Here is a 12,287-nt window from a genome sequence, read left to right as displayed (position 1 = left end):
AGTATACAAGAGATATCTAGTCTGCCAGAAAGTCAGAAGAAGAAGAGAGCTTGTCTGATATTTGTTTTTCCGAGTTTCAGGAGGAGCACCCTGAACACACCACAATCTCAGCGGCAGCAGGCGGGCCATTCTTCAGCTTCTCCTTCGCTTTTGGCACCAATGTCGGAGGTGTTTGTTTGTGCCTGGAAGAAATGGACTCTGGCAATGCACGAATTTGATCATTCAGAGATCCGATCAGTTGAGTCTGTGAATGGCGCCAAAACAGGACCCTAAACCTAAATTTCAAGAAGGTCGGTACCGAGAAAAAACACGGATGTTACCGTCCGGAGGGGGCGGGTTTGTTGTTGTTGTTGGTGCTGTGGCTGCTCTAGCTCGACAATAGTATTCTCCAGAGAGGGAGAAAGAGCCACAGAGCCGTTATTATTGGCCAAATATGTGGGGAATTCATTTAAAGCATAACGTTACCCAAAACTGACACATATTAAAGTGTAGCACCTTAACATGAAGCTCAAGGTGTAAAACAAACGTTAACGCCAGGCTAACGGCTAGCTAGCTTGTAATTTTATGCTATGTACGAGCTAAACCTTAATTTACAGCCACTGACACACAAAAGAGTCGCTCAAACCATGTCACAACAAATTATATTAGTTCAAAATCGATCTGAGGAACTCCATGCTAGTCTGCAATTGGATATATTGTGGTTATTTTAATGTTTTGCCCCTCTTGGTCCTCTCATTTGTTTTTTCTGTTCTCGCAGGTGAAAGAGTCCTGTGCTTTCATGGGCCATTGCTCTATGAGGCAAAGGTTTGTTTCAGTACTACCGTTATTATGTGTTATTAGTTGATTATTAACTGCAAAACAAATGTGAGCCAACGCTTGACGCAGAACTCTGTGTGTTTTTGTTTTACAGTGCGTAAAGATCAACATAAAGGATAAACTGATTAAATACTTCATTCATTACAGCGGATGGAACAAAAAGTGAGCATCTTGGATTTGATACAGTTTTGATTTTGTCTGTATTCCTCTTTAAGTGCTTACCTTAGATGCCCTGCTGTAAATGAAGGCAGTGAGAACCTTCAGTTTGTACTGTGATGGAGTTTCAAGGTTTTAGGTCTTTTTCTCTTGCAGTTGGGATGAATGGGTTCCTGAAAGCAGAGTTCTCAAATATGTGGACAGCAACCTTGCGAAACAAAAAGAGCTTCAGAAGGCCAATCAGTGAGTTTCCCTTTTTGTGTAGCGATAATAAATAAGTATTTTTGTTAGACATCTGTTACTAGACATCTGTTACTGTGTATATTTATTTCCCTCAAATAGCTTCAACTTTAGCAGAAGACTAACATCATTTGCACTTTGTCACTTCAACTTTGAACATGAATTTACAAGTTGAAGCATAGTGTTCTTGACAGTACAGTATATGGACTAAACATTTTGAGTGAATCTATCTAATAATCCTCACTATTGTTTTCTTCCCCAGGGACCATTATGTTGAGGGAAAGATGAGGGGTTTAGCACCAAGCAAGAAGATTGCTGCTGTGCAGCAGAAAAATGTTGATCTGTAAGTGTCCACCTTGTTTTCCCACCTGTAATAATTCAACATATTGTTAACATATCATGTAAGTAGACATAATATTGGCCTGACAATGTATATTACTGAATGTAGTTACAGTGCAGCGGGACCACATAGGATACGTATGTAATATGTTTTCACTTATTTTTTTTTTTTTTTTTTTTTTTTTTTTTGCATCCTAGGAAAGTGAAAAAGGCAAAGCAGAAGAGTAAGTAAACATTTCAGCATCACATGTTAATGGGAGCTTTAACCCAAGTACATTTTCTTTTTATTATCTGAAATCAGAAATTGTGACTCAAAGAAAAGTTAGTTTATGGGTAAATCAAAAAGAAATCGCTATTTCTATTAGAGGTGTTGAAATTAATCAAATAATCGATGCATCGAATCGTGGACATGGGCGATGCTGCATCGATAATCGGCAGGCTCATAATCAATTATTTCTGTTTACAATTTAATGTAGGCCTAACAACATTTCTGTTTGCATATTCTGTTATGTTTTGCACATTCAGGAAGTGCCATGTGCTCAGTGCTGTAGTTTTATGTATACGATTTATTTAGTATTAGAGCACTGCAGAATGTTTTGTTTTTGAAGCTTGAAAAGCTATGAATTAAATATCCTACATGGCTTTAATAGAAAAATGTATTTGACGCATCAATGATTTGATGATGTATCGATATATTGAATCGCTGACATGATAATTGTAATCGAATCGGGAGATCAGTGAAGATTCACACCTCTAATTTCTATACCACTAATGAACGCTGTGTAACCAGTAACCAGTAACATAGCTCAAGCAGGGTGCTTGTTGTTCGACTGGTCGTGACTGTTTTCCCAAGTTGGCGCCTGCCTGTATACGTGAACTGTACTGTCTTTATAAACTATCTTTTTGATAAACTGTCTGTAAATGCTTCAGTTTACATATAGGGACCCTCATTATGCTACCGTGGAAGTGTGGTGCTATTTTGAGCCTTGTTAGTGGTATAGAAATAGCGATTTCTTTTTACTTTACCCGAGCCCCGCCGACTAGCATAATAAGCTAATTAGCTGTTTGCGCTAAAACTGGTCACATTCGATTAGCATGAAAACAAATCCCAGAGAACGGTTGACTCAATACATATGTGTTATTAACCCCTAGGTTCATTTTGCACCAGATTTGTCCTTTAAAACTTTCTACATAATTTATAAGTTGTAATGGGTGTCTTGTTTAGCCCCAGGGCCGGGTGAAGGCACCAGCAGTGGAGAAACGCCGCAGGGGCCGCGGAAGAAGAGGGCTCGGGTCGATCCCACTGTGGAGAGTGTATGTATCATCAGTAATTGGGAACCCTGTGGACACACATAAACATACCTACCTAATTATATAGCTTAAACGGTCCATAGGTGGACATTTTGTTTATGTACAAAGCTGGGGCAAAAAAAATGAACTACCTTTGTTTTAAGAAAGCCATTTTGACCATTAGGACACTGTACAGTCATAGATTCAAACTTCAACTGATTATATGACCCAAGATGCTTTTATAAAACTACAAGCTGAGCTTCTTTCCTAAAGGTGTGAATGTGACGGCTGTCCCCTGTGGGCCACACTAGGGGACCACAGAGTTCTTTGTAGTGTGCCCACAGGTGAGATCAATTAATTTGTGCCTCAGAAAGCAAGAAATGTCGGCAACCTGCAGCCAGCAGTAGAATTACTCATGAGCTGCCCTTATATGGATCCAGGGTCTCACTAAAACAGAATGAATGGTTATGGTAGGACAACAGTAAATGTACTGAATGTAAATTTAAATCTGAATGTAACATATTGTGAAAATATATTGCTTTATTAAAAATAAAGTCCCAAAAAAATAATTAAAGACCATTGAGGGTCGTGGCTGATTGCAGCCAAAAGAGCATTATTCTCTTCTAAAAGGCCTGCCGGCACTTTCCAGCAGCAAAAAAAGAGGTGTTGGCATACGTGCGTATTATTGTTGAAAATAAAACACCACTTATTTGGCATTCACTAATATGCATTACATCTGTTTTGGTTTTATAAATAAAGATCTTGATATAATTCCAGTATATTAAAAGAAATGCAAATATAATAGAGAAAATATCTTAAGGTGCCAAAATGATAACAAATCATACGTACACCTCCATTTAAAAAATATCAATAAGAACTACAACTGCAATTTTTAATATTATGAAGTGTTGGACCTATCTGTGCTATTACTAGCGCTTTCACCCCTTTTAATTTCACCCTTAGAAAACAAGTACAATAGTTGTGGGACTAAAGCTGTGCAGTGTTATCTGTTCTTGTGTGTGTCTTTGAGAGAGAAATCTGAAATGTTCTCTACTGAACGTTGGACACTGTAGAGGAGATGGAAAAATCATTGCTGCTCCCAGACACCCAGTGAAATAATCAATGTGTGCCCAGGAGGAGATGTTCACCAACCGGGTAGAGGTGAAGGTAAAGATCCCTGAAGAGCTGAAACCCTGGCTGGTGGACGACTGGGACCTCATCACCCGACAGAAACAGGTGGGGGAAACACACACACACACACACACACAACATGTGATTGTTGTAGATTTAACGTAAATGTCTATGTATTACAAATTAATATGGACATCTTGCTTTTAAAATCTACCTGTGATAAATTGAATTATGGAAATTACTAATTAAAAACCTTTAGTTTGTTTTTTTTAGATTATTTTTTAGTCATTTTCGGCCTTTATTTTTGACAGGACAGATGAAGACATGAAAGGGGAGAGAGAGGGGAACATGACATGCAGCAAAGTGCCCACACTATTTTAGTTTTAGTACTTTTAAGACATTACTGAGTAGAATTTGCCATAGAAACTATGGCACTGCAATAGGCGGTAGAGTTGCAAGCTGTACATTAAAGCTGCACATTGTTTTGAGAATATGTGGAGACAATTATGCTTTGCATTACCTTCAAAGTGAGGAACGCGGTGATGTTTTGTAAATGTTGCTGACTAAATAAAGGTTTTCTGTTGCTTACAGTTATTTCATCTGCCTGCTAAGAAGAATATAGAGACCGTCTTGGAGGACTATGCAAACTATAAGAAATCAAAAGCAAACTCGGACAATAAGTAAGAACAAGCACCCTAACTTTCTTCAAATGATGTAAAAGTAGAAAAACATCGGTATCCTGTGATAATCTGTCAAGCATCACTGCCTGTGTCTAACTCCTCATGCCACCTGTCTAGCAATGTCGACACAATCTTGTGCAGTGTACCCAGGATGGTGCCACTAATGCATATTACTTACTGTTGCCTCATTAGATATCCTACTGAAATTGGACATATTTAAATACTAAATACTATTTTCAACGTTTCAGCTCATTTACAGCAAATCATACTTGCTGCTGGCCATTTTCCTAAATATGCAGCATTCTGTAGATGTGTGGTTTCTGTCTTCCAGACTACCATTTGATTTTATTCATTACAGTAGGTTGTAAAAAAAATAACTTGCTAAGATTAGATACTTGCTTTAAAGGTCCTATGAAATGCTTTTTGGATGCTTTTATATAGGCCTTAGTGGTCCCCTAATACTGTATCTGAAGTCTCTTTCCCGAAATTCAGCCTTGGTGCAGAATTACAGCCACTAGAGCCAGTCCCACAATGAGCTTTCCTTAGTATGGGCCATTTCTGTGTCTGTAGCTATAGCTGTAGAGAGAGGGGGGCAAGGTGGAGGGTGGTGGTATGGCCTTGACCAACTGCCATGCTTTGCTTGTTTTCAAGCCATGATGTCTCTCTCTCATGTGTGGGCCAAATTCTCTGGGCGGGCAAAGCAGAGAAAGGGGAGGTAACCTTGCTCCTTATGACCTCATAAGGAGAAGATTCCAGATCGGCCCATCTGAGCTTTCATTTTCTCAAAGGCAGAGCAGGATACCCAGGGCTCGGTTTACGCCTATCACCATTTCTAGCCACTGGGGGACCATAGGCAGGCAGGGGGAACTCATATTAATGTTAAACCTCATAAAGTGATATTTTCATGCCATGGGACCTTTTTAAATTCAAGAGTATGCAATAAAAAGCATACCCAGTTTGATCTTGATCAGTGTTGATGTACGGTAAAGCAGTCGAAAAGACTACTGATTACTTATATTTTTCTTTTCTCTCATCCTAGTTTATGACAGTTATGAGTCTCAAGTTTCACATTTCCAAATTTCTTTCCTAGCAGGTGAACACACCAGGCTGGCTGACTTTCAACAGTTTAACCTGCAGCACAACGAAACCCAACGTTGACATAAACAAACCCAAACACGATGTTTGCTTTGATTGATTTCCTATCTCAGGAAAGTTTTTGAAATCCGTACCATTTGTGGCTCCTCAAAGCTGCGATCTCTGATGTCTCCATGGAAACTCTTTTTGACTTTTTCTCTCCCCTCTACTTAGGGAGTTTGCGGTAAACGAAGTGGTAGCAGGGATTCGGGAGTACTTCAACGTCATGCTAGGCACTCAGCTGCTTTACAAGTTTGAGAGGCCCCAGTATGCTGAGATCATGGCTGAACACCCAGACATGCCGATGTCTCAGGTGTACGGAGCTCCGCACTTGCTACGCCTTTTTGGTAGGGACCATAGACACACCGTGAAACGCACACACACATATACATTAGACATCGCCACAGGCCGTCAGCATGCATACAGCTCACACACACAGGCGCACACTGAGCCATCGCTTTGGACTGAGTGACTGTACTACTATTAGTTATTTGTGATTTAATTCTTTAAACATTCTTCTCATGCAGGTACAAGCTTGAACACTGTGAGGCTAACAACCACTCGTATAAATAATCACCTTGCCCCATGTGTTGCAAGTTATAAGGCTTGTGAAATTATGGGAGATTGTCTTCAGAGTTTCCACTATTATGTCTAATGCTACATTCATTTTCTGTCCAAGATAATTCCCACTGTGGAAGCAGCAAATCAACCCTGGACCAAGCTATCATACCAATATTGTCGTGGCATTAGAGATGACACACCAACGGTTTCAATTAATACACTACAACCATTTAGTTGTATGGCTGCTCTATACAGTAAGCAGCGTGAATAATGCATGTTACTTTCCTGTGTAGAAATAAGATACCCCACAATGTTAATCAGGTTAGGTAGTCAGTGCGACATTTTTGGGTGAAATAATCGATAATTGCAGTCTGGTTTTTACTGAGGTGAAATTGAACATTGCACACTAAGAAGACTCAGCTGTGCTCATAAGATGACTTAGCTCATTTGATTACTGATGTTAATGTATAGTCAATAGTCAAGCATAATATAACAGCCCGCTAAAGAATGAATAACTGTCATTTGTGCTGAAATGTGCTTTTTACCAATGATGTCCTAATCGTGGGACAGTTATGTGAGAATGAAGCTAATCTGGGTTTCTCACCTAACCCACCCCCCCCCCCATTTTCCACGCGCAGACGCACCCAGTGGAAAATCCGGGTGATACAGCATGAAGTATATAAAAAAACACATTTTCATTCTTTGTGTCATACAGTGAATTCTTCAGAGTTCACAAAACAAATTAAACAAATGAAACATTCTAACAATGCTTGTGTGTTGGTGAAGTGAGCTCATCACCACCTGCACTCTGGATTTAAACTCAATACTCTGTATTTCTCATATTGACATTTGACTCAAGTTGGGAAAGGAAAACGGTATCCTCCTCATGAAGTGTTAATTAATTTCCGTTGACACTTAATTCGATTTACTAGATTGTACTTACACTTACAAAATGTACAAATAGACTGGATTATAATGACTGCTCTTATGTCTTCTGCGTATGCAGTGACAAATGCAACTATAGTGGCTGACATCAAATTGCACTAACTAGAGCTGAGCATCTTTACAATATACTGTATTCTGTGAATTAGAGGTTTGCTGTCTGGTAGAGATGTTACTCTATGGTGTCTAATGAAGGAGCCAGCCCTTTGATATCTTGGGTTGTATTCGGCACATACAGCAATGTTGTAAATCAATTACAAGGATGGTTCTGTGGCGATACATACAAGATTTGTGCATCAGTGCCAGTGAAAACCTTGATTTGTCAGGTTATTCTATTTTCTATTATATAATAATACATATCGCTATTGCAAATAAAAACAGCCTATTTTATTCATATTGGCTACCTGGGCACTATTGCTTTGTTTAGGTCAAAAGCTGTGTTTAATGCAAAAAACACCTGTAGCCCTAAAACAGCTTTTACATTTACACAGTATTTGAAAATAAAAATGTGTCCTGAATCTCCTTCAGCCTGCAGTCTCCTTCTGCATTGTTCCTCATGTTCTGTATGCTGTCGTCGTCTCCCTCCCACAGTTCGTATTGGAGGCATGCTGGCCTACACTCCACTGGACGAGAAGAGTCTGGCTTTGCTGCTTAGTTACCTCCAAGATTTCCTCAAGTAAGGTTCAACTCCCAACACACCACCAGAGACATGTTTGGCTGATTCTCAAATGTAACGTTACATCCACACACACATCAGTGCAGTCAGGCTTGTTGCAAATCCTCACAACATGAAAATCGATTTAGTGCTCTGGAAAATGTTTTCGCTGCGACCGATGGACACTCGACAGCATTTAAAGACGGACGGATCCAACGTTTAGGTACTTTTTTATTTAGAATGGTTTCACAGATGATTTATTTGTGATTTTTTTATTTGATAAATTATGATTTCAAATCTAAATTCAAACAAAGCAGCACTACAGACATTAACAGACTGACGTAAATGAGATTCTCAAGTGGTTAATTGGTGACATAACACAACATTTAGGAATGGTTTCACATATGGAACAAGTTTTTAAATCAGTCAGGATATATGGCACAGTTTGTGCGATTTTGTAAATGCAATGAAAAATAAAATGTATTCATCACGAGCAAAGGTTCTCAGGGAGTGTCACGATTCTCAATGTTGTAAATGGAAATTAAGTCTTTTGGAGCACCAGAACAGAATTTGATATAATAGAGGCTTTCTTTTCTTCAATAATTACAATTGTATGTATGCGAGCATGACTTTGCCCTCTGATTAGTATCATTTATGCTGTTAATAAACCAAAGGCACCACATGCTGTAGTTGTAGAAAAGAAGGGATAACACACATTTGTAGTGATCAGTGTTAATGCAGTCTGCAGCTCTATGTTAGATTGGTAGATTTCTTTCCAAAATTAGGCCCTAGGTTCCCACATTTCTACAATTTATATCGGATTTTATCCCCCCTAACTCTAAAAAATGTTGTGGGAGGATAGGGCCTAAATTGAAGGGAAACGTAGGAACACAAGACCTAATTTTGAAAATGTCCTAGAAATGTGGGAACATAGGGCCTAATTTTAAGAAAAATGTGGGAACATAGGGCTGTGGGACCATTGGGCTGTGGGAACATAGGGCTGACCCCAGAAAACCAGTGGCTTATCATGTCACAGACATATTTACACAGATGTATTCATTGTCATCATACACAGGTAAAGGCTATTTGGTTAAAACGTCTATGGACACCCTGCTAACTAAATACATTGAAAGAAAGAAGTTTCTATAGATTGTTCTATCGAGCTGTCTGACGTTATGTCATTTCTAATAAAAACTTGTACATTTATTGAGGCAAACACTCAAAGTTTAGCTTTAAAATATAATAATGGGTTGTTTGTATTTCTGTAAACCAATCACAAACGTCTTTGGCGCCACTAAGTCCAGAATGCAGAACTTGTTTTGGTGGAACAGCCTTGGGATTAAAATGGCTAAATATCCGCAAAAGAAATTGCCCCATAAAACATTAAAAGACAAATATCAACTATGTGATACAACTTTTAATAATAAAACAACATAATTTGCTCATACTTAAGCTCTGGAGAAGCTAGCTGGACTCAGTTGCTAGCTTGAGGTAGCGACGGGGATTTGGAAAAGGGTAGATAGCAGAAGGTGAGGAGAATTCTGTCCGAAATAAGCGGCCTCTGGCAGGCTTATACATATAGGGCCCTATTTTAACGATCTGAAACGCAAGTAGCTTTATTATACAGGCGGGATAAATGAGTCTTGCGCCCGACGCAATTCTAAAATGGGTTGGTCTGAAGTAGCTAGGTGTGGTTTGGGCGTAACGTGCAATACACCGGATGGATGGATGGATGGATGGATGGATGGATGGATGGATGGATGGATGGATGGATGAGAGAAGCAAAGCGTATGCGCGTTGTGCACACGCTACATTATGGCCAAGCATGTGCCCCTAAAATAGCATCTGAATAACGCGCCACTGACTTTAGACCAGGTGTTTCCTGGTCTGTGGCGGAATTGTTTTCTGAAACTGCAAAATAGCACCAGGGAACGATCGCGCCAGAATGCGCCTCCTCTTTTCGCTGAAACGCCCCCGGGAGCGCAAATACATTCCCTAATTTACCGACGTGCGTCTGTGGAGGGAAAAGTCTGCTGTGCGTCGGGTGCAAAATAGGAACGATACATGCGTCGGTGTACAAAGGCAATTGCGCTGAGTGCAAGATAGGGCCCGTAGTCTACATCCAGCAGCAGTGGATTACTTTGTGCGAGTCCTGCACACTGATTCTGAATTTCCTCTGAAGAGCGTTCTCTTATCTTTTCACATCTTGGGTTTATCCCAAAAAAAATTTAATATTTAATATACAACAGGACGAGACTCCTTTTGGGACTCTAATTTGACAGGAAATAGAGCCTGTTGTGCAAATCCTATCTGGAGGCAAACAGCCTCACTATCTTAAAATAATGTTGTATATTTTTTAGACATTTGTTGGTAATTGGATAGCAAGCATGACGACTGTTGAGGGAGAAAAGTTTCAGCTTTCCACGCCAAGATGACAATCAGTTTGACATTTTCTTCAGGTACCTGGTGAAGAATTCCTCCACCCTCTTGAGTGCCACTGATTACGAGGTCGCACCCCCAGAGTACCACCGCAAGGCTGTCTGAGAGCTCTCTGACACCTCTTCCACACCACATGTACTGTAAAATAACCATTACTACCCGAGTGCAAACTCGGATGAGATTTTTCACTTCAACTGATAAACTTTCACAAAGGTCTCAGGAGCTTGTCACAGTTAAGAAGTTCAACAACAACAAAACATGTAGGAAACCTTTTTATGCTGACTCATCTTTTCTCTCCCTTTTTTTCTTTATTTCTCACTTCTTTGAAAAGACACAAAAAAAATGAATTCCCGTCGACAAGTTACTGTTTCCACAAGCAGCTGTTTGGTGTTTTTGTGCATTCCACCTGATAGATATTTGTTACTGTTGCATGTTTGTATTTATTAGTGTTTCTTCTGCCACATGAGGTGCAATTTATTGCTGGACCACAAGGTCAGCACTCAGCAGTTGATGTTTTTGTATCCGTATCGTTTTTGTATTTGTATCAATTTGTAAAAAAACAAACAAAACATGTTTCTACACAATCTCTTCATTGCTTACTGTGTTTTCTTCTTTGCAATCTTGTACATTATTTGTTGCATTTTGTAAAGTGCCATAAAATAATGAAGGAAAGTCTCACTGTGGCAACGATGTATATGGTTTAATATCTGCAAAAGCATCCATCTTCCATGCGTGTGTTTAGTTATATATATATATATATATATATATATATATATATATATATATATAACATTACAATTGTGAAATTGAGGTAAAAGTAGCAGTAACTCAGTGTAAAAAACACAATTAACTATTTTAACATGTTCAGTTGTAGTAAAAGTATAGAAATGTTGAAGTAATGGTCCCTAATCAAATTATTAAAATATTTGAAATACAATTTTAGTACATTTACTCAAGTACTGTACTTAAGTACAACTTTGAGGTAGTTTACTTGCACTTTATTTAAGTGTTTCCATTGTATGTTACTTTATACTTTTACTCCACAAAAATTCAGAGGCAAATATTGTTCTTTTTACTCAACAGCTTTATTAAAGCCTGCTAGTTATTTCAAAGATTCAGATTATGAATACAAATATATATAAATGAATAACTATATATATAACTATATATATATACATACACTTATAAATGATAACATATGATTAAAGGTTAAGCTACCAGCAGTATATAAGTTTATTAAAATGAGCTCTACTTTTACCAGCTGCAACATTAAAGTGATGTAGCCTACAGTCAATACATCAAAAAATATAATCCAGTAATAAATGATTCTGAAATGGAATGAGCACTTTTACATTTGTACTTTAAGTATATATTTTGTAATGCAAATAGATTTGCACTTTTTTGAATGCCAGACTTTTATTTGTACACTGATATTTCTATGTTTACATAGGTAAAAGATCTGAATTCAATAAACATATTTTCTTTTAAAATTTGGGTTAGACTAGTAAGTATTATTGAGTGTAAGGTCCATGACTACTAAGCAACCACAGTAGAGTAAGCTAGGTGATCCGTGGCACAACAGACAGGTAACTAGGTAACAGACAGTTTAGATATTAACATAATGTTCATTGCAGGTGTTATTTCCAGGTTGCGGACAGTTCGGTAAATAGTTTACATTTAGGTTTTTCCTGTAAACAATGATACCAGGTTGATTATATACTTATCGGTACTTTTTCCAGGTGATTCGGTCTTCAGGTACGCCTGACGTCACGCCAGGTTTTTCCTGCCCTGTCTTGTACTGTCTCATGAAGGATGGCTCCAACTTCTCCCAACGACACTTTACAAGGAAGTCCCGCCTTCCGACGTCGCCGATTGGATCAAAAGTACTAAAACCGCGCATACTT

The 12,287-nt window shown here is 38.7% G+C and overlaps 1 protein-coding gene across 2 annotated transcripts; it reads left to right on the top strand.

Moving 5' to 3' along the window:
• The first annotated feature begins 160 nt into the window (after window positions 1-160).
• LOC114563406 (mortality factor 4-like protein 1) lies at window positions 161-10,971 on the top strand. 2 transcript variants are annotated; one of them, XM_028590300.1, is made up of 13 exons: window positions 161-290; window positions 758-804; window positions 911-978; window positions 1,129-1,215; window positions 1,475-1,555; window positions 1,750-1,775; window positions 2,777-2,865; window positions 3,976-4,077; window positions 4,564-4,652; window positions 5,743-5,745; window positions 5,961-6,133; window positions 7,881-7,965; window positions 10,404-10,971. In XM_028590300.1, the coding sequence occupies exons 1-13, from the start codon at window positions 251-253 to the stop codon at window positions 10,486-10,488; spliced, it is 975 nt and encodes a 324-aa protein (XP_028446101.1). In that variant the 5' UTR covers window positions 161-250; the 3' UTR covers window positions 10,489-10,971. The 2 variants fall into 2 exon arrangements, with proteins under 2 accessions (XP_028446101.1, XP_028446118.1); XM_028590317.1 differs by lacking the exon at window positions 5,743-5,745.
• The last annotated feature ends 1,316 nt before the right edge of the window (window positions 10,972-12,287 follow it).

This window comes from Perca flavescens, chromosome 1 (assembly GCF_004354835.1).
Source record: "Perca flavescens isolate YP-PL-M2 chromosome 1, PFLA_1.0, whole genome shotgun sequence".
NCBI lineage: Eukaryota > Metazoa > Chordata > Actinopteri > Perciformes > Percidae > Perca > Perca flavescens.
This window is presented reverse-complemented; position numbering and strand designations above follow the sequence as displayed.